Source organism: Lycium barbarum, chromosome 3 (assembly GCF_019175385.1).
Source record: "Lycium barbarum isolate Lr01 chromosome 3, ASM1917538v2, whole genome shotgun sequence".
Lineage (NCBI taxonomy): Eukaryota > Viridiplantae > Streptophyta > Magnoliopsida > Solanales > Solanaceae > Lycium > Lycium barbarum.
In genome coordinates, this window is record NC_083339.1 from 19,325,738 (window position 1) to 19,347,489 (window position 21,752).

The 21,752-nt window shown below is 37.0% G+C and overlaps 1 protein-coding gene and 1 long non-coding RNA gene across 2 annotated transcripts; both read left to right on the forward strand.

Annotated features, from left to right (window-relative positions):
* Positions 1-745: 745 nt before the first annotated feature.
* On the forward strand, positions 746-11,073 carry LOC132630652 (protein TORMOZ EMBRYO DEFECTIVE-like). The gene is made up of 14 exons (XM_060346209.1): positions 746-1,188; positions 1,859-2,041; positions 2,406-2,564; positions 3,296-3,513; positions 4,333-4,615; positions 6,367-6,501; positions 6,661-6,779; positions 7,971-8,127; positions 8,247-8,493; positions 8,589-8,665; positions 8,964-9,083; positions 9,583-9,713; positions 9,837-10,008; positions 10,502-11,073. The coding sequence occupies exons 1-14, from the start codon at positions 883-885 to the stop codon at positions 10,868-10,870; spliced, it is 2,676 nt and encodes an 891-aa protein (XP_060202192.1). The 5' UTR covers positions 746-882; the 3' UTR covers positions 10,871-11,073.
* A 6,976-nt stretch (positions 11,074-18,049) lies between these two features.
* Positions 18,050-21,552, forward strand: LOC132630653 (uncharacterized). The gene is made up of 3 exons (XR_009578649.1): positions 18,050-18,444; positions 20,001-20,067; positions 21,002-21,552. It is a non-coding gene; the product is annotated as an uncharacterized LOC132630653 (long non-coding RNA).
* Positions 21,553-21,752: the final 200 nt, after the last annotated feature.

Sequence of the window (21,752 nt, forward strand, 5' to 3'; positions counted from 1 at the left end):
AAATAATGGCTTTTATTAAAAATCTGAAGCTTTTTTGATTTTATAAAACCTGTTTTTTTAAAGATATATTTTCAAAAATTGGATTTTTTTAATTAAAAACTCCAAAAATGATTTTTTTAATATGAAAAACTGTAAAGTATATTTTTTTAAAAAGTTTCCTAAAAATCTTTTTTTTTAATCTGGATTAATTTTTAAAAAAAAATCTGAAAAGTTGATTAAAAAAAATCATTTTCCAGAATATTTTTGAAAAGCGAGTTTTATAAAATCAATTTTTTTTTGATTTTTAATAAAAGTCATTTTTTTCAGATTTATTTTTAGAAAAATCAATTTTCTAGATTGTTTTTAAAAAGTTTGTCACTTAGGCACCACATATAATAAGTTAAATGCCATATGGCGTCATGTCACAGAATTTCAATGACTAGACTTGCTTACGTGGGAAATATGTTAGAAATGAGGGATATTTTTAAAATTTTGCTAATGGTATGTAGCTCCAACTTGTAACGGGAGGGATAGATTTGGCCTCAACCTGTAACGGATGGTAAAAATAATCGATTTATGAAAGTAGAGGGGGATTTTTGACCATTTTTCCGATTACCTTTTAACCTTTTTATTGTTGATTCGTCGAATTAGGGTAGTAGCTTTTTTTGGGTGTGACAGCTAGCAGACTGATTCTACTTTTATATTTCGAATTCGGGCCCAGTACGGCTTTCCGTAACCAGTTTATAAAAGGTCGAAAGAAAAACTAATATAATATAATATATAACAAATGGCTTTGACCTTCGTTGAAATATAAAACCCAAAACCCCTGTGCTCCTCGTTTGTGTTGAGCAAACTGGTGGAAAATCTCGATTATAGTGAATTTAATTTAACAATATAATAAAAATGGAATTGAAGAAGATAGAATTGAAGAAGAGTTACAAGAGTGTGAAGTCTCTTGAGCAATTCTACACTGGAGGGCCTTATGTGGTTGCCTCGGATGGTTCGTTTATGGTATGTGCGTGTAATGAGACACTTAAGCTGGTGGATTTATCCTCTTCGATGATAACATCTACAATAGAAGGCGATTCTGAACCAGTGACAGCACTTGCTCTTAACCCTGATAGTAATAATATTCTGTTTTCTGCTAGCCATAGTCGCCTAATTAGAGTTTGGGACCTTTCCACCCTCAAATGCCTACGCTCCTGGAAGGTATGTAGACTCTCTGTGTTTCAATTTATGTGAATTTTTTACTATTTGAGGAGTGTACAAGGTGTTCTTTTGACTAAATTATTTGACTTATAAATTCTCATGACTGATAGTACATTTTACATCGTCTCTAAATATATAAATTTTATTTTTACAAACTTGAAAAATCTATATCAAAATTTACTATCAAAGTTATAGAGTTTAACCCTCGTGATCCGAAAAGGTTCGTATTAATTATCTTTATTGTTGTTGTTGCTTTTGTGGAGAAGTGATACTAAATGCTAAAGGTAAAATTCTTGACCTCCTCTATTGAACTGAATTCTAAGCAGGCGTTTGACCATGAAAACAAATATTTTTCACTTTATTTGGAATTTTGAAGTTGGAGTTGTGTTTGGTTATAGTTTTTGGCAAAGAATATTTAGTTGTTGGAATGCACTGAAGTGGAAAAAGTGAAAATACGGTTTTATGTGTTTTCCAAATTCCAAATACAACTTCAAGTTGTATTTGGAATTTTCATGACCAAAAGCTGATTTTCAAATAAAGTGAAAAAAAATTCTGGAAAAAAGTGAATAATTCTCATGGCCAAACGGGCCCTAAAACTCTTCAGGACTAGCCAAGTTGTAGTTTTGAGTGAAAAAGAACAATGAAACCTTTGTGTGGCTGGTTTTTACAGGGGCATGAAGGACCTGTAATGGGGATGGCTTGTGATGCATCAGGTGGATTGCTGGCAACATCAGGGGCTGACGGGAAAGTTCGCGTATGGGATGTGGATGGGGGATTCTGCACTCATCAGTTCCAAGGTCATAAAGGGGTTGTCGCCACCATTGTGTTTCATCCTCACCCGGACCGCCTGCAGGTGATTGCCAATATTACGCAGTTTTTGCTGTTATACGTTTTATCATGAATTCATGATGTTCTTGTGGCCTGTGATATCACTTGCAAACTGCATATTGTATTAAGTGTTAGATATTGAGGATCAAATAGAAAAAGTTGTGAAAAAACTCCTATTTAGATTTTAGGTGATTTTTGCTTTTAACCAAACTGTTCATCGTCTATACTATGATTGGCTATATAGTAAGCCATTTTTATGTAGCTGTTAGTTGAGTCATTGTGCTACTTCTTCTCCATATTTGCTAAAAAGGGGTTTTAATGCTAAAGTAACTGCTTCTAGTGTGTTTCTTCTCTTCTTGTTGAACTAAGTGTTTTGTAATTGTCTATAGTTGTTCTCCGGTGGTGATGACGGTTCAGTAAGGGTCTGGGATCTGACACAAAAGACAAAAAAGAAATGCCTGGCAAAACTAGAGAAACATCAATCAACCGTCACTTCCATGGCAATATCCGACGATGGATGGACTTTGATCACTGCAGGGAGAGACAAGGCATGTTCTCCATTTACTCATCTTTTTCTCCCACTTTTTATTTGACTGGTAGGTTGAGGAAATAATTGCTGCTGAGGTCATAAATAAAGTAACAAGGACTACAGGAAACTTTGTCCATCTTGAGGCCTTTGAAAGATGACTCCAAGAATCCGAGCAGGAAGTAGTAGCTTGAACCACAATGTATAAACCGGTATAGAGCTTCTAACTATCTTTACAAAAAAAATTCCCCCCTCTTCCCGTCCAAACAAAAAAACTTGGATTTCCAGATTGATATGAAGTTATCAACAAGGACAGTCAACCTTCAGAATGTAAGGCTTGAACATACACCATTGTCAACTTGCTAGACATGAATTTAGTTCCTTTCCTTTTTCGTCTGGGTTGGGAGTCACTTGTGAAGGTATGCTCCACAAAATTTGATCAAGAGGGACTTGTAAAGTCAATGAGCATTTTTATATCCTGGTCTTATTGAGTACCTGGTATTTTTTTTCACGCTTTGTCTAAGCGGGATTTGTCTTAGTCACCAAAACAAGAAAATATTAAAGAATATCTTGTTGTCAAGTAGTTACCTGTATTATACATGCTAGGGGATACTTCTAGATTGCAGGTAACTAATTGAATGTTCCTGTTTAAAGTCATCAGGTTGGAAGGTTTTTTTCTTTTCTTTTCTAGTTCTTCATGGGAACTCCTTTAACGCCATTTGTGGCACTTGCTGATACTGATACTAATGACAGGTTGTGAATTTGTGTAACTTGCATGACTACAGCTGCCTGACCACAATACCAACACTTGAATCAGTTGAAACCGTTTGTATAATTGGTTCAGAGTCTCCTTTTGCTGCATGCCTAGCTTCATCAAAACATCCGCAGGCAAAGAAGAGAAGTGATGTACCATCAATTAATTTCATCACTGTTGGTGAGCGTGGATTGGTGCGGATATGGAGTTCTGATAGGTACGTGAGAATCACTTTAATGTTCTTAAGAAGATTGAACGTTCAACCCAGTCGAAACTTGAAAGATACAGGAATTCATCTCTTTAATTGCCTTCTCATATCCCTTGTATACGGTTGTTCTTTGGCCATGTTTATGAATGAAAATACTTTTACTTGATCAAAAATAAAAATAAAAATTGCCTTCTCATTTCTTTGATCTGTTGTCTTCTAAAGTGTTCTCATTTATCGTTGATTTCTCTTGCAGTGAGTAACTAGAGCCTTCCACGTGCTACTCATGTGAACAGCTCTCTGGGAAATCATATTTTAGAAATAACCTATCCATTATCATGCCTGTAGTTTATAAATTCAATATGTATCATAGTAGACACTTCAGTCATGCGATTTCTGCATTTCTGTGAGATATTATGACAACTTAAAATAAACATTAGGCGGAACGAAGGGGCATAGATTTCCTTCTCAAAAAGAAAAGAAGAGGCATAGTTTGTGCAGATCTGGAGAATAACTTTTGGGCTCTTTAGTTTGATTATCCATATTGAGGGAGAGGCAATGCGAGATAGACGGTTTAGAATGGGCATTCACTGTAAAAATAAGTACTCAGAATTTGTGAAAGTAGAAGGTATTTAAGGCATCCATTACTTTTTATAGAAAGACTTTAAGAGATTTATTTTGGTATGTAAAGAGGGAGAAGGAGGATTGGTTAATCAAAATAGTTGCCTATATTAGTGGTGTGACGAGAAACTCAGAACTTTAAAACCATTCTATGTTCAATATTTTTTTTGCTTCAATCCTCCTAAATCACTCGATATGCTTGTGTAACAGGGCACTGTGCCTCTTTGAGCAGAAGAACTCCGATATCACCATAAGCTCTGACAATGAAGATTCAAAGAGGGGCTTTATTTCTGCTTTGATTTTGCCTGCAAGTCAAGAGTTGCTCTGTGTTACAGCAGACCAGCAGTTTTTTCTCTACTATCCGGAGGAATCTGAAGGTAGTATGAATCTATTTCTTAGGAAGAGGTTTGTTGGATACAATGAAGAGATTGCAGATATGAAGTTTTTGGGTGACGATGAACAGTTCCTTGCCGTCGCAACAAGTGTAGAGCAGGTAAGTTCCTTATGTCAAAAGTCTCTCCATGATTGCCAGTTGCAGTATAAATATCCATTTAGGACAGCCGTGGTTATTGCAAGTTAACCTTCTCCATTCCACTTTAATGAAATCTCCTCTCATCTCCGTGTAAAGCTTCTTGATAGTGAATTTGGAGACTGAGAGCAAGTCTACTTCAGTCCACCCAACAATAGTTAAATGTTTTTTTATGACAAGGGAACCCGCAGCCGCTACCCTGGTGCGCACAGGGTAAACCCCGCTCCTGTGCAATAGCCCACAAACTACACAGGAGAGATAACCCGCACTAGGAAAGCCCCGTGCGACGAGGTCGACCCAGGTTTTGAACCTGAGACCTCATTATGGAAACCCCATGTTCAACCAACTGAGCCACCCTTGCGGGTAATATCTAATTATTTCTTGGCATCAAGAATTTTACGAATGATGCAAGAGGGTTGCTTGCATTGAGCATCCCAAATAGAACCCCCTTTGATGTAGTAATTATGGAAGCAACCCATAGCTTGTCCTTTTTAGCACATAAATTCCATAGCAATTTACATATAGCAGCCCTGTTCCAGCTTTGTCTGTCTGTCAAGTTTAAGCCACCAGCACATTTGGGATAGCTTAAGCTTTCCCAAGCAATTAAAGCCCTCTTTGACACATTAGTATTACTGGTCCAAAGGTATTGTCTACAAATAGCTTCAATGACTTTCACAATCTTCTTAGGGAGGATAAAGATTTGAGACCTGTACATTTGAATGGCAAGTAATACACTTCTGAATGGCACGTAATACACTTCTGATCAGCTGAATTCTCCCAGAATATGATAAAAACTTGGCAGTCTAAGAAGTAATTTTCCCCAACATTGTGAGGAGCATTTTTATTATTCTGTAATGCAGTCTCTACGGGTCCCTATCATTGTCCAAACAACTTTAAATTTACATTACGAATCTTTACTGTGAATTTTTTACAATCTGGACAAAATTAACGAAAGAAAGATAACTGACAAATGGCGAGTCAACATTATTTGTCATTTATCAACGGAAGAAAAAATAAAGTGTAAAGTACCAACTTAATAGGCTCAGTACATTAAATTGTTAGAATATTTCTGTTAAATATTTTGATGCAATAAGTATGACAAGTAAAATATTATTTAAAATCTTAGGAAAACAAATTTACCATCAAATAATTTGATTACCCTATTGATGAAAAATGGCAACACTCACTGTTACGTTGTGTCAGCAAGTCATGATTGTGGATGGAAGTTTAGGTAAATCCACCACATATTCCTCACTCTCCCATGACTTTCATTGACTATTATGAAGGGGTATTTTGATTATGTAGCCATTAACTTTTTTTTTCTTTTCTTTTTTAATCAAATAAGATATTTAGGTTAATAATTAGAAGGGCATTTTAGTAATTTAAATTTAAGTTTAAGGGCTTCCCACTTTTAATATAATATAGATAAGAACTGAGGATATCCTCTCATGGTACATACATGCCTTAATAGTCTAAACAGTTCTTTGGTTTTTCATTTATTGTACAAGCCTTTTATTTGAGTAGATAACATGCATGCGTATTACTCCTTCCGGATTCATTTATTGTGACATAGATTTAGAAATTGCGTTCTTTGGTGTAAAACTGGTGCATGTATCTAAGTAATAGTTGAAATTTAGTTTGGATAAAGCATTCATGTCATCACACTTTAAATTAGACTCTTTTCTGAGGTTCTAAACTGTTGCATATATATACAGGTACGGGTGTACGATCTTGAATCAATGTCGTGCTCTTATGTATTGTCTGGGCACACTGATGTTATTTTGTGTCTTGATACCTGTGTATCAAGTTCTGGAAGAACACTTATAGTAACGGGGAGCAAGGACAACAATGTAAGTTTGTCATATTTCTTTCTGCTCTTTAGACAAATATGCAGCACTTGATGTATGCCGTTTCCCTTTCTCTTATGTGCTGGTTTACCAAGATTTTACTTCACTATTCAAGATTAAGACCAATGTTTTCTGCTATTCTTAATTCTGGTGTTTCCATAGGTTAGGTTATGGGATTGCGAGAACAAGGCTTGTGTTGGCGTAGGCATAGGTCACATGGGAGCTGTTGGTGCTGTTACTTTTTCAAAGAAGCAACGGAACTTCTTCGTGAGTGGTAGTAGGTAAGTGATTATCCCTGAACTCTGCAGTGAGCTTATCCTTCTTCTGCATATGCTGGTATAAACTTGTGGGGCCGGCATCTTATCCAAACTACATTTTCAGGAATCAAAGTTATGTGTCCTAGAAGTCTATGTTTAGCATCAGTCTTGAATTTTGACAAAGGCGCAGTTTCGAGATCTCGTGCTTTTTAGAATATAGTTGATAATAGTGTCTTTTCCATGACCGTTGTCCATTACAACTAAAACTATTGTGCGTTGTAAAAAATATGGCCTAAAAAAATACAGGTGAAATGTGACTGTCTAATCTCCTAAAAAATGTTTTAGTGGTTCAAGCCTTCATGTTGTAAAGTGGATTGATCAAATCTCTGTGAATATTTATGCTATCGTTTGGCCCTTGAATGAGCCCATTTATCTCCTAGATACTTCGGTAATGGTTCTCTTCTGAATTACAGTGCTCTTCTTTCTTTTTCTTTTTAATCTATTTATGCCACTCTGATGCTTCTGCTTACTTGATAGTTGTATTATGTACCACGAATGAGGATTTAAAGCTGAATCGATTTTTCCCTCGGTTCTGCTGACTTGAGTTGATAATTCTTTTACTGGTTGGGTGCAAATAAGATAAAAATCGCCTTTGTATCTGTAAACGATTTATTATTTAGCCTTAAATCGTATTTTTTTGAGGCTGCAAAATCTGTTAAATGATGATCACTGAAGCAAACTTTTGTAGACGCATTGGTAGGCAAGACATATGGCCGAAGGGAAGTCAATTAAATTAAGTATTTGATTTTTATTTTATTGATAGCTTTCTGTTCTGTTATTTATATTACTCTAGAATAAGGTTTACGTTTCCTAGTTTCTGAAGGATTAAGCTTCCTGCTGCTGTAACAAGACTCCCTATTTAAAGGGGGATTTTGAACCCTACATCATATGTCAACCAAAATAAGAGATTAAATTTCTCTCTTCCATTGAGCTCTAAGGTTCAACTTCCCTTTAACGAGCTGAATTATACTCAAAATAGGTCGATCTAAGAGCTCAAACAAATGGAAGGGTAATTCCACGTCAACAGCTTTAGATTTTCCTGTTCATCGTCCTATGACTCGATTCTTCTCTAGAAATCCTAACACAAACTAATCTAAATGTATCTTTATCATATTTTCTAGAAGTTATATCTTTTATCTTTCTACATTCTTCCAGTGACCGTACTCTGAAGGTATGGAATATGGACAGTGTCTCTGGCAACAATGAAGAAATTATAACTCTGAAAGCAAAAGCAGTTGTAGCAGCACATGACAAGGATATTAACTCTTTGGCAGTAGCACCAACTGACAGTCTTGTTTGCAGTGGTTCCCAGGTTTGAAACATTGAGACATCTTATTAAATCTTGGCATAAAAAGCTGCCAAGAGGAGACAAATTTGCATCTTTTGCTTGTATATTTTTTGTTCTTTTCCGATTTCGTCATATTTTACTAGGATCGCACTGCCTGCATATGGAGACTTCCAGACCTAGTGTCAGTGGTTACACTGAAAGGGCATAAAAGGGGGATATGGTCTGTGGAGTTTTCTCCAGTTGATCCATGCGTGATAACAGCTTCTGGAGATAAGACGATAAAGATATGGGCCATATCTGATGGATCATGTCTTACAACATTTGAAGGGCATACATCAAGTGTGTTAAGAGCATCGTTTCTTACCCGTGGAACACAGTTTGTTTCTTGTGGTAACTTGACATCCCAAAGCCATTACAGCTTCATTGTGTTGATTTTTCTGTTTCTCATAGCCTACTTTTGCTAAAAGATATGACCGTCTCTCTAGGTGCTGGTGGTTTGGTGAAGTTGTGGACAGTTAGGACCAATGAGTGTATCGCAACATATGACCAACATGAGGATAAGGTGATTAAGTATTTATGTTATTTAATTTAAATATCTATTCTCTTATAATAGAGCTATCTTTTTATCTCTCCATCCTGGAAAGACTAGTTGATCTAAATTAATGAGTCGACTTGAGCACAGTTAATTTGGTTCTTGAGCGCTGCTATGGTTGCCATTAATATAGCGACATTTGACTGCATCACCAAAGATTCGATGAATAAATTTTACAACTGCCATTTGCATTTGGCTTACATTTTCTGGACATATATTTTCCACACAAAGGATAATTAAATGCTGTTTTTTCCTCTTGTCAATCCAGATATGGGCCCTTGCTATTGGTAAGAAAACAGAAATGCTTGCAACTGGCGGTGGTGATGCGGTGATCAATCTGTGGCATGACTCAACAGCTTTAGATAAAGAGGAAGCTTTTCGTAAAGAAGTAAGTGTGTCTTGAAATCATATTCATCGAACAGCAATTGTTGGGTGTTCCTTGATAATTATAATTCTACGAAGGCATTAGTTTCTGTGGCAGAAAAGATGTTTTACGGGCGTTTAAAATGCCCCAGTGGGGTCCTAATGGCTTGATCACATTTGTTTCGTCTCTCAAATGTCTAAAGCAATTTTGAAGGGTGCTGCTTTTGCTCTTACCATTCTCAAAAAAGAAAAGAAAATGAAGGATGCTGCTTGTGCTCTAGTTTGTAATTGCATGCAGTTAGTTTACTTGATTAACGGTATAACCTTGTTATGTGCTTCTGTCTGCTAAAATCTTTGAGGGAATTTGAGAACTAGTTCCGTAATAATTTAAGATGCCATGTGTTTACAGGCATATTATGAATATCGTGGATTAGTTAATTAGGTGCTATTAGCTATTATTTCGTTTAATTATACTGAAAATTACCACAAAACTTTTATGTCATAATATTATGTTGCTCGTGCAGGAGGAATGCGTTCTACGGAGTCAAGAGTTAAAAAATGCTCTAATAGATGCTGACTACAACAGAGCCATCCAGATAGCATTGGAGCTTCGAAGACCGCATGACCTTCTAGATATATTTGGTGAAATCAACAGGTAGTCCTGACTTCTCCATTTTTTTAAAGTGATGGTTCTAAGTTTGTCTTCCCTTTTTGGTTATTGATGGCTGATGTAAATGTTATTGTATCCTACTTTCGTCTGACATCTAGCTCTTGGCAGGGAGAGAGATGCTGGAGATCTGATAGGAAAAGCACTTGAGGCTCTTTCTAAAGAAAAGTTCTGTTTGCTTTGGGAATATGTCAGGGAATGGAACACGAAGCCAAAGATATATCATATTGCACAGTTTATTCTTTCCCAATTGTTCAAGATTCTTGCTACTGGGACTGTTAAGGTATTATTGTGTCTTCCCCAGAAATACTATAAAATTTGGGCTTTAAAAAAATTGTTAAAATGCTTAGTAGGTTCATTGAATTACAGTCCAGAAGATTTACCATACAAGTAAAGTCCACTATCTGCCCAATGAGACCTCCGTAAATATTTTTCCATTGCTTTGATAGGCCTTCAAATCGTTATCATCTTGCATGCTAATCTCTATCAAGAAAAAGTGGGTTTCATATATTAGCTTGGTATATCGGTCTTGTATTGGCATTTCCATCATTCTTTATGGCAAGAAAGTTCATTTAGTTGATTCACTGCTTGCTCTTAATGCTTGAATACACATACAATTGACTTAAGCATGTCTAGCATCAATCTATTTGTGTTACTCTTTAATGCCATGCTGTTCTCTAGGCACCGCTCTTAGTCATTTTGCTAAGTTTGGAACTATAACTTATAAATGATTTCCTTAGAGATCTTACCCTTTTCCTTGCCATTTTATTTTATAGATAAAGGTCGGTGAAGAACTGCTTGAAGGTGTTAGTGCTTATACTCGGAGACATTTCAATAGACTAGATAGATTAGAAAGGGAAAGTTTCATTCTGGACTACATTTTAGCTAGTATGTCGGTCATTGAGCCAGAAGGGAATGAGGAAAAATTTGAGAACAAGGATGCCACACTTTCTACTGCTGCAGATAGCGAGCAGTTAAGTGAGATTGCTCCAACGGAGCAAGATCAACACCATGAAGATATAAAAGAGAAAAAATCATCCAAAAAGCGAAAATTGCATATATCAACAGATGTCGCCGGTAAGAAAGTGAAGGGGCTGAGTGATAGGGCCAAGTGCCTCACGCATTGTACGTCGTCGTTAAAGTAATTTTAGATATCAGATACAGGGAATTGTAATTTATTATTAGACTAATTCTATGAGGGTTTATTATTGGGAGAGTAAAGGGTATTAGTAGAACGTATCATAATTTATATGTGTGAGATTGAGGATTTATAAGGGATATAAATCTCCCTCCCACTCTTTCCCATTACAAAGTTGCATATATGTTCTAATTACTGAGGTTCCACTTCTTTTTTCTTCTCTCTCCCAATTATGGCGTAACAGTAGTAGAACTCATCATAATTTATTAGTATTAGACTAATTCTATTATTCTGGAGGATTTTAGATATAATTTGGCCGCCACTTCTTTCTCCTCTGAAGATTCAACCTAACACTAATTTTTCTTTTACATGTTAATTGTTGTTTTTCCTAGAAACATCATTTCGCATTACATGTTTTGTAGCAATTACTCTCAACAGATTAAAATCATAGTTCAAGGTAAGCCACTCCATTAAAACAGGAAAGTAAGGCAAAATGGGAAGAGTATATTTTTAGCGATACAAGTTTAAGCATCAATTTCTCAGCTTCTAAAGCTTTTGGCGTAAACAGGTTCTTTATGGAATCCTGTCACATTCTAATATGACCCAGTTTTATGAAACTAATTATCTCAAATGCAGAAATCAGTGAAAATAAATCTTTTAAGCATCAATTTCTCAGCTTCTAAAGCTTTTGGCGTAAACAGGTTCTTTATGGAATCCTGTCACATTCTAATATGACCCAGTTTTATGAAACTAATTATTTCAAATGCAGAAATCAGTGAAAATAAATCTTCTTACTGTTTCTCCGGTACGATACCAGGCAGAGGAATCCAGGTCGAATAAAACAACAATACAACAATTTTCTCCTTAAATTACTTTTATCTTTTAGGAATTTCATGTTGTCCTCCATCGATATTTCACCCCATTGATTTCTTGGAGTCATTCAGAAAAAACAAATCACGATTAATAAAACTGGTCGTAGACCTTGGTACTTTGGCCTTGGGGTAAATTTTGTTAAAAAGGGAGTATGCTACCATATCTAAAATCTATTGATGGAGCTACAACAACTAGCCTACTCCTACAGGACGCTAGGTAAACTTTTGGCCATGAAAATAAATAACTATTCACTTTATTTGGAATTTTGAAGTTGGAGTTGAAGATGGAGTTGTGTTTGGTTATAGTTTTTGCAAAGAATATTTGGTTGTTAGAATGTAATGAAAGTGAAAAAGTGAAAACAAGGTTTTTGATGTTTTTCAAACAAAGCCCTAGCCCTTAGGACTTAGCAAGCTTGAACAATTGAAAATAGATAACTTCCATGTTCAAGACCTGAAATGCTTTTTGTAAGGTCTATACTTTCCTCTGCACCTTTACTCCTACTCCTGAAGACCATCCTTAATGAAGATGCAGACAGTGTTCCTGAAAGCCAATCCTTGAAGATCTCAAAGGAATTGTGGGGTTTCACCGGGTTGTTGTTGTGCTGCATCTTACGCTTGGATATTTAAACTTCTGGTTCATTATCTAGGAATTTTAGTTTGTGGTTCTTGTAGTCGACTTAGATTATTTGATCATCAATTACTTGAATATGCTCCTTTCCTCATTCGGGGGAGAAAAAAAGGCAGAAAGGGTGAAAGCCAAAATTGATTCCATTTGGAAAGTATTTTAAACGGCAGGAAACAATAAGATTATATTCATCGACTTTACAATATAGATGAGAAATGCAAGATTATTTACATCTAATTGACTTAGGGAAGAGTGAGCGGTTCCTCTTTCAAGTTTCCTTATAGGCAAAAGAGTTAACAAAGGTACAAACAATCCAGTGAGCAAATCATGTCTACTTTTGATTCAATATCTTTCTGAACACTCCGAAGAATTATGTGCCTCTGTAGTAGCTTGCAACAAAATGCATCTATATCTGACGGATGTTAGGTTAGTTAGGTCACCTGCCTTGTTATATCCCGTAATTTTGTACATTGGATTATTTGTGAGCTAATGGACATAAATTCAAGGACAAGATTATTTTGGGATATGAGACAAAGACTTTTAATCCCCGATTTTAATAAGTGCACGACTTGTTAATTAATTGCAGTTAGTGTAGAAATATTCGTGGGGATTAAGGATTAATTAGGCTAATTAGTGTATTAAGTGGGCTCCACCAAGCATTATAACAAAAAAAAAATCTGATCTTGAAGACATTCTATAGTGGGCACGTGTGGGAGCATTATGCTGCCCATAAACAACACTTTGATGACTAAAATAATTCATTCATCACATTGTCATCTTCCACACTTCATTCCCAAATCTGAAAATTTAGAGAGATGAGACAACATGTGAGGTCTTAGTGGATGACTCACACTTCCAATACTCATTAAATTCGAAATTTAGAGAGAGAGGGGGATTTCCTCTTCAACCACAAATCTGAAAATCTAGAGAGAGGCACTCATCTTCTCCACAAAGTGAACTAAAGAAAGAGGGAGAGAGCTACACGGCCATGGACATGGCAGTAGCTTCAGGAAGCTCACGGCTAGCTCCTCTTCTTCCCCCCTTCTACACAATTAAGTTGATGATTTCCAAGTCCAATTAGAGGAAGAAAACAAGGATTACAACAGTTATGACAACTCACGGCCATGGCAGATTTTTTTTGGAACAACTTAAGCTTCTAAAGTGTCATAATTTAATTTGAGGTAAGATTTCGGTTTTTTTGTTATAAGATTGGAGTTAATGATGTTGTAATGGATCTATTAAGTTGTATTATGTGAAGTTGGAAGTAAGAAAAACTGTTTGATTAAAGTTGGCATTAAAAGTGGGCAGATTTGGAGTTGTTTTAATTGGGTTGAGTTTGATTAGTGTTGTCATAATTATGGTATGATATTTGTAGATAATTTGTTTATGTTGAAGGGCTGGAAATATGGTTATTAACATGTATAGGGGCTGTTGTCAATGGTAAAAATTACACTTGATTCCATGTGTTTGTAATTTTGTGGAATAAAGGTCGAAAATTGTATTTCGATGTTGTAGTGTTGATGGACTGTTTTGGGTTTGCTATTGAAACGAAATTGAAGGAATTTCTTGTACATGGATGGTTGTTGTTATTAATTTATGGATTACGTGTAAAAGGTGAAAGGAAAGTTTAAATCATGTTAGAACTTGTTGTGAAATTAGAGCAGTTTCCTTGCATATAATAGTCGATGTTGTTGTTGTTGTGGGCTGTTTTGATAAGGTTTTTGGTGGAAAATCTCATGTGATTATATGGCTATTTGAGGTTGTCATTGTTATGGTTAAATCGTAGTTAGGGGCTGTTCTTGAGGAATTGGAGAACTAAGGATAGTTAAGATTTGTATTGTGACGTCATAATGGATGGGGCTGTTTTAGAACTTGTTGTAATGTTACGATAGTTTGCTTGCATATAGAGGTTGATGTTGTTGCTGATGTGAATCATCAAACTTGGAGGAAAGAGGCGTATAAAATATCGTATGCGAAGTGTGTGCGATTTGCTTGGTATATTCTTAGATGTTCGTGAGATTATCGGTCATTGTTATGTGGTAAATAAGGGCTGTTTTGTAATGAATTTCATGGCTGTTTTGTGATGGATTTTGTGGCTGTTTTGGGGCTGCTTGTTATAAATTTCGTGGCTGTTTTGTGGTGACATTTTGGGGGCTGTTTGTTGTAATTTTCGTGGCTGCTCTTGTTGAGTCGAAATGCTGGGATTATAGTTATGATTATGTACAATATATGTAGTATATTTGCTGGAGTGTGGGTTGTTCTTGATGGCTGGTCTAACATTGTTAAAGGGGCTGGATAAACATACAGAATTAGTGTATTAATCACTTTGTTGTTGTACTCCATGGATGTAAAGAGAAAGAATGATAACAATGGTGTAGGTAGTGCATATGGGGCTGATTTTGTTATGTCCTTGAATATTGTTGGTAAAGATTCGGGTTGATAATTGAATGTATGAGCGATAAGGTGGCTCGAATGTAAGCCGTCGAGTTAATTATTATAAATGTTGTTGAATGATGAAAAAGAGAGTATTAATGTAATATTGTCTTTCGGATTGGTTATTGGAGTTGCTAGGTTGGTTATTGTGGTTGTTGTTGTTGATTTTGAGCGAGTTAAATTCTCGGGTTGGCCTATTTACAGGGGAAATGCTGCCGAATTTTCTGTAGAATTTAATGATTAGTTTGGAATGAATGGCTTAAGTGCCCTTAGCTAATGATTGGTATTCGTTGGCGTAATTGTAGACCTTGGGGAGCCCGAGGCGTAGATTTGGATTAGCTTTAGATTGGCTATCTTGGAAGTGCGTTCGAGGTATGTAAAGCGCAACCCTTCTTTCTTTTGGCATGCCTTAGTTTTCAATAGGCTATATCACGAGCCTCGAGGAAATTCCAAATTCGAAATCCGAGCACGTTATGATCCTTATATATAATTCTTGGCATTCTTATGTATGTTGTGATGAAGTATGAACCATTATGTCTTCGAAAGCATTGATTTCCAAACTTTGTACAAAAAGTTATTTTAAAGAATTCCGTAACTACGAAATGCCATATCTTTCGCATAAAGGCTCGGATTGCTCCAATATTTTTATAGGAGTTTGCATGATGTATAATGATTATGTTTTCCATAGGCGGGCCCGACTCGGGTCAATACCCGTCCGTGGGTCCCGCGACTTTCCGTTATGTACTTTGGACGACTTTTGAAAGAATTTGGTATGATTATCATTTCGAATTTCAAGTATGGTCATTTACTTATATTTGAGTCTATGATAATGATTTTATGCATATGGTTACTCATGACTCTGCTCGTGCGTTCTGTTATATCTTTCGCCGGTTCCCGGGCCGGTTCTGTTATCGTGCGCGCTTTGATATACTCCGGAGTTATGCTGTGCTTATGGTTCACCGAGCTACTCGCAAAAGAGGGTCGGGTTCCACTTATATTTGGTGTTATGCTGTGTATGGCGTTATGTTGTGAGGTGATATGTGACGGGGATACGGAGATTTGAAACTTTCTGGTGTTATGCTGTGTTATGGCGCCATCGACAGGCGGGCGACCATATTCTTCTGTACCCTATGCATGACTTACATATTTGAAACTAAACATTTTGATATGATTGGATTTGCACTTATGTTCGACAATTCTGTTTCGTTTATGTCTCAGGTTTGTTTTCTGTATATTCTGCTTTGCATACTCAGTACATATTTCGTACTGACCCCCTTTCTTCGGGGGCTGCGTTTCATGCCCGCAGGTACAGACGCACAGTTTGGTGATCCTTCCGTTTAGGACATCCCCTTCTGCTGTTTCGAGTGCTCTTCTCATTCCAGAGCATACATTTTGGTATATATTTGTTCGCTATGTATATGTGTATTTGTTCAGGGGTACGGCGGGGCCCTGTCCCGCCATATGATTCGTTTGGTCTGTTTAGAGGTCTGTAGACGTATTTGTGGGTGTGTGTGCCTGCTTCTGTACAGATGTGTGTATATGTCCCTATTCGCTATGGCAGCCTCGTCGGCTTGCATTTTGTATATGTATATGGCAGCCTTGTCGGCGTGCGTTTGTATATGTGTTTTGGGCCGTTGTGCCATTTGACAGCCTTGCCGGCTTTTTGATATATGTCTATGTATATGTTGCGCTGAAATGTGTCTGATGCAGTTTGATATAGTTTGAGACGACATATAGCAGTTATAGCCATATATGCTATCTGTTTGTGATTCGATTTGGATAAGTGTGTTACGATTTGATATGTTTGTCTGTCTGGGTGTCCAAGTAGGGCACCAGTTGCGGCCCACGGGGCTGGGTCGTGACAGAAGTGGTATCAGAGCAGTTTGTCCTTGGGATGTCTACAGACCGTGTCTTGTAGAGTCTTGTTTATCGGTGTGTTGTGCACCACATCTATAAACAGGAAGCTACAGGACATTTAGGATGTTACATTTCTTTCATATCTTAGATCGTGCGATAGAGCCCAGTCATAGGAAATGAAATTCCTTATACTAACCCTTGATTTCAGCAGTAGAACGGCATCGACCGAAGAAAGTGACTGATGATATTGGAAGTTACAAAGTACGCAGGTAAGCAACGGTATGAAGAATGTATGTCGGGTAAGGTATTTGAAGTACGATTGAAATGTAAAGTTAAAGATTGAAAGGGAAGGTAAACAGGAAAGTGTAACAGGTGCAGTTTGGATTAGACATACGAGGTAAGTCCATCATTTTCATACTGTTGTTAATATTGGGAGCCCTGCATGGCTATGATATGATATGATGTGTGTATATATATATGTTGGCCCTGTGAGGCATTGTTGGTATTTCCTGCGTGCAGGTTCTGGGATAGTAAAGAAATACAGAGGGAACTCTGCTAAAATTTTCCACAAGTATAAAAGGAATGAGATATTAGTTCGTAATATGTATTGAAAGGCCGTGTCAACGGTAATGATAAGAGTTGACTAAGTGGTGAGTGTAGTTGACTGCGAGAAATAAGTTAATCGTTGAATTGATGTTAATAGTAATTATGAGATCGATATCGATATAGTAAAAAGGAAATGCTAGGGCAATTTGGAAGGGTTTGTGATAATAAGAGATGATTTAGAAAAGGCTGGCAAACTTAATAGGGTGTTATATGAGGTACCGACTGAATTGATAAGCAGGGATAAATTATGACGAGTTTATAGTTAAAAGAAGTAATAGTATGATTACGACAAAAGTACAGAAGAAAAAGAATTGTGACGGATGCAAATGTATTGGTAAGACAGGCTGTGAAGTTGTGAAGGATAAAATTGACTAGGAAGGGTGAAAGGTTAAGTTTTCTTATACAACACTAATGTAACATTCGAGGACGAATGTTTCTAAAGGGGGGAAGGATGTTATATCCCGTAATTTTGTACATTGGATTATTTGTGAGCTAATGGACATAAATTCAAGGACAAGATTATTTTGGGATATGAGACAAAGACTTTTAATCCCCGATTTTAATAAGTGCACGACTTGTTAATTAATTGCAGTTAGTGTAGAAATATTCGTGGGGATTAAGGATTAATTAGGCTAATTAGTGTATTAAGTGGGCTCCACCAAGCATTATAACAAAAAAAAAAATCTGATCTTGAAGACATTCTATAGTGGGCACGTGTGGGAGCATTATGCTGCCCATAAACAACACTTTGATGACTAAAATAATTCATTCATCACATTGTCATCTTCCACACTTCATTCCCAAATCTGAAAATTTAGAGAGATGAGACAACATGTGAGGTCTTAGTGGATGACTCACACTTCCAATACTCATTAAATTCGAAATTTAGAGAGAGAGGGGGATTTCCTCTTCAACCACAAATCTGAAAATCTAGAGAGAGGCACTCATCTTCTCCACAAAGTGAACTAAAGAAAGAGGGAGAGAGCTACACGGCCATGGACATGGCAGTAGCTTCAGGAAGCTCACGGCTAGCTCCTCTTCTTCCCCCCTTCTACACAATTAAGTTGATGATTTCCAAGTCCAATTAGAGGAAGAAAGCAAGGATTACAACAGTTATGACAACTCACGGCCATGGCAGATTTTTTTTGGAACAACTTAAGCTTCTAAAGTGTCCTAATTTAATTTGAGGTAAGATTTCGGTTTTTTGTTATAAGATTGGAGTTAATGATGTTGTAATGGATCTATTAAGTTGTATTATGTGAAGTTGGAAGTAAGAAAAACTGTTTGATTAAAGTTGGCATTAAAAGTGGGCAGATTTGGAGTTGTTTTAATTGGGTTGAGTTTGATTAGTGTTGTCATAATTATGGTATGATATTTGTAGATAATTTGTTTATGTTGAAGGGCTGGAAATATGGTTATTAACATGTATAGGGGCTGTTGTCAATGGTAAAAATTACACTTGATTCCATGTGTTTGTAATTTTGTGGAATAAAGGTCGAAAATTGTATTTCGATGTTGTAGTGTTGATGGACTGTTTTGGGTTTGCTATTGAAACGAAATTGAAGGAATTTCTTGTACATGGATGGTTGTTGTTATTAATTTATGGATTACGTGTAAAAGGTGAAAGGAAAGTTTAAATCATGTTAGAACTTGTTGTGAAATTAGAGCAGTTTCCTTGCATATAATAGTCGATGTTGTTGTTGTTGTGGGCTGTTTTGATAAGGTTTTTGGTGGAAAATCTCATGTGATTATATGGCTATTTGAGGTTGTCATTGTTATGGTTAAATCGTAGTTAGGGGCTGTTCTTGAGGAATTGGAGAACTAAGGATAGTTAAGATTTGTATTGTGACGTCATAATGGATGGGGCTGTTTTAGAACTTGTTGTAATGTTACGATAGTTTGCTTGCATATAGAGGTTGATGTTGTTGCTGATGTGAATCATCAAACTTGGAGGAAAGAGGCGTATAAAATATCGTATGCGAAGTGTGTGCGATTTGCTTGGTATATTCTTAGATGTTCGTGAGATTATCGGTCATTGTTATGTGGTAAATAAGGGCTGTTTTGTAATGAATTTCATGGCTGTTTTGTGATGGATTTTGTGGCTGTTTTGGGGCTGCTTGTTATAAATTTCGTGGCTGTTTTGTGGTGACATTTTGGGGGCTGTTTGTTGTAATTTTCGTGGCTGCTCTTGTTGAGTCGAAATGCTGGGATTATAGTTATGATTATGTACAATATATGTAGTATATTTGCTGGAGTGTGGGTTGTTCTTGATGGCTGGTCTAACATTGTTAAAGGGGCTGGATAAACATACAGAATTAGTGTATTAATCACTTTGTTGTTGTACTCCATGGATGTAAAGAGAAAGAATGATAACAATGGTGTAGGTAGTGCATATGGGGCTGATTTTGTTATGTCCTTGAATATTGTTGGTAAAGATTCGGGTTGATAATTGAATGTATGAGCGATAAGGTGGCTCGAATGTAAGCCGTCGAGTTAATTATTATAAATGTTGTTGAATGATGAAAAAGAGAGTATTAATGTAATATTGTCTTTCGGATTGGTTATTGGAGTTGCTAGGTTGGTTATTGTGGTTGTTGTTGTTGATTTTGAGCGAGTTAAATTCTCGGGTTGGCCTATTTACAGGGGAAATGCTGCCGAATTTTCTGTAGAATTTAATGATTAGTTTGGAATGAATGGCTTAAGTGCCCTTAGCTAATGATTGGTATTCGTTGGCGTAATTGTAGACCTTGGGGAGCCCGAGGCGTAGATTTGGATTAGCTTTAGATTGGCTATCTTGGAAGTGCGTTCGAGGTATGTAAAGCGCAACCCTTCTTTCTTTTGGCATGCCTTAGTTTTCAATAGGCTATATCACGAGCCTCGAGGAAATTCCAAATTCGAAATCCGAGCACGTTATGATCCTTATATATAATTCTTGGCATTCTTATGTATGTTGTGATGAAGTATGAACCATTATGTCTTCGAAAGCATTGATTTCCAAACTTTGTACAAAAAGTTATTTTAAAGAATTCCGTAACTACGAAATGCCATATCTTTCGCATAAAGGCTCGGATTGCTCCAATATTTTTATAGGAGTTTGCATGATGTATAATGATTATGTTTTCCATAGGCGGGCCCGACTCGGGTCAATACCCGTCCGTGGGTCCCGCGACTTTCCGTTATGTACTTTGGACGACTTTTGAAAGAATTTGGTATGATTATCATTTCGAATTTCAAGTATGGTCATTTACTTATATTTGAGTCTATGATAATGATTTTATGCATATGGTTACTCATGACTCTGCTCGTGCGTTCTGTTATATCTTTCGCCGGTTCCCGGGCCGGTTCTGTTATCGTGCGCGCTTTGATATACTCCGGAGTTATGCTGTGCTTATGGTTCACCGAGCTACTCGCAAAAGAGGGTCGGGTTCCACTTATATTTGGTGTTATGCTGTGTATGGCGTTATGTTGTGAGGTGATATGTGACGGGGATACGGAGATTTGAAACTTTCTGGTGTTATGCTGTGTTATGGCGCCATCGACAGGCGGGCGACCATATTCTTCTGTACCCTATGCATGACTTACATATTTGAAACTAAACATTTTGATATGATTGGATTTGCACTTATGTTCGACAATTCTGTTTCGTTTATGTCTCAGGTTTGTTTTCTGTATATTCTGCTTTGCATACTCAGTACATATTTCGTACTGACCCCCTTTCTTCGGGGGCTGCGTTTCATGCCCGCAGGTACAGACGCACAGTTTGGTGATCCTTCCGTTTAGGACATCCCCTTCTGCTGTTTCGAGTGCTCTTCTCATTCCAGAGCATACATTTTGGTATATATTTGTTCGCTATGTATATGTGTATTTGTTCAGGGGTACGGCGGGGCCCTGTCCCGCCATATGATTCGTTTGGTCTGTTTAGAGGTCTGTAGACGTATTTGTGGGTGTGTGTGCCTGCTTCTGTACAGATGTGTGTATATGTCCCTATTCGCTATGGCAGCCTCGTCGGCTTGCATTTTGTATATGTATATGGCAGCCTTGTCGGCGTGCGTTTGTATATGTGTTTTGGGCCGTTGTGCCATTTGACAGCCTTGCCGGCTTTTTGATATATGTCTATGTATATGTTGCGCTGAAATGTGTCTGATGCAGTTTGATATAGTTTGAGACGACATATAGCAGTTATAGCCATATATGCTATCTGTTTGTGATTCGATTTGGATAAGTGTGTTACGATTTGATATGTTTGTCTGTCTGGGTGTCCAAGTAGGGCACCAGTTGCGGCCCACGGGGCTGGGTCGTGACATGCCTGATCAAGGTTTCCATCCGGATTAGTGTCTTAAGCAGGAATACAAATGAAATTATGTGGTAAACCATTGGCGTAGAATTGATCATTTAGATATATCACATTCAAATCTCAATTAACATGAGTTGATGACCACTAGAAAATGGGCATGAGAGAGAGAGAGAGTGTGTGTGTGTGTGTGTGAGAGAGAGAG

Coding starts and splice junctions, on each gene's coding strand:
- LOC132630652 (XM_060346209.1), top strand. CDS start 883: ATGGAATTGAAGAAGATAGAATTGAAGAAGAGTTACAAGAGTGTGAAG. Junction 8,494..8,588: donor AACACAGTTTGTTTCTTGTG/GTAACTTGACAT, acceptor CCGTCTCTCTAG/GTGCTGGTGGTTTGGTGAAG. Junction 8,666..8,963: donor ATGACCAACATGAGGATAAG/GTGATTAAGTAT, acceptor TTGTCAATCCAG/ATATGGGCCCTTGCTATTGG.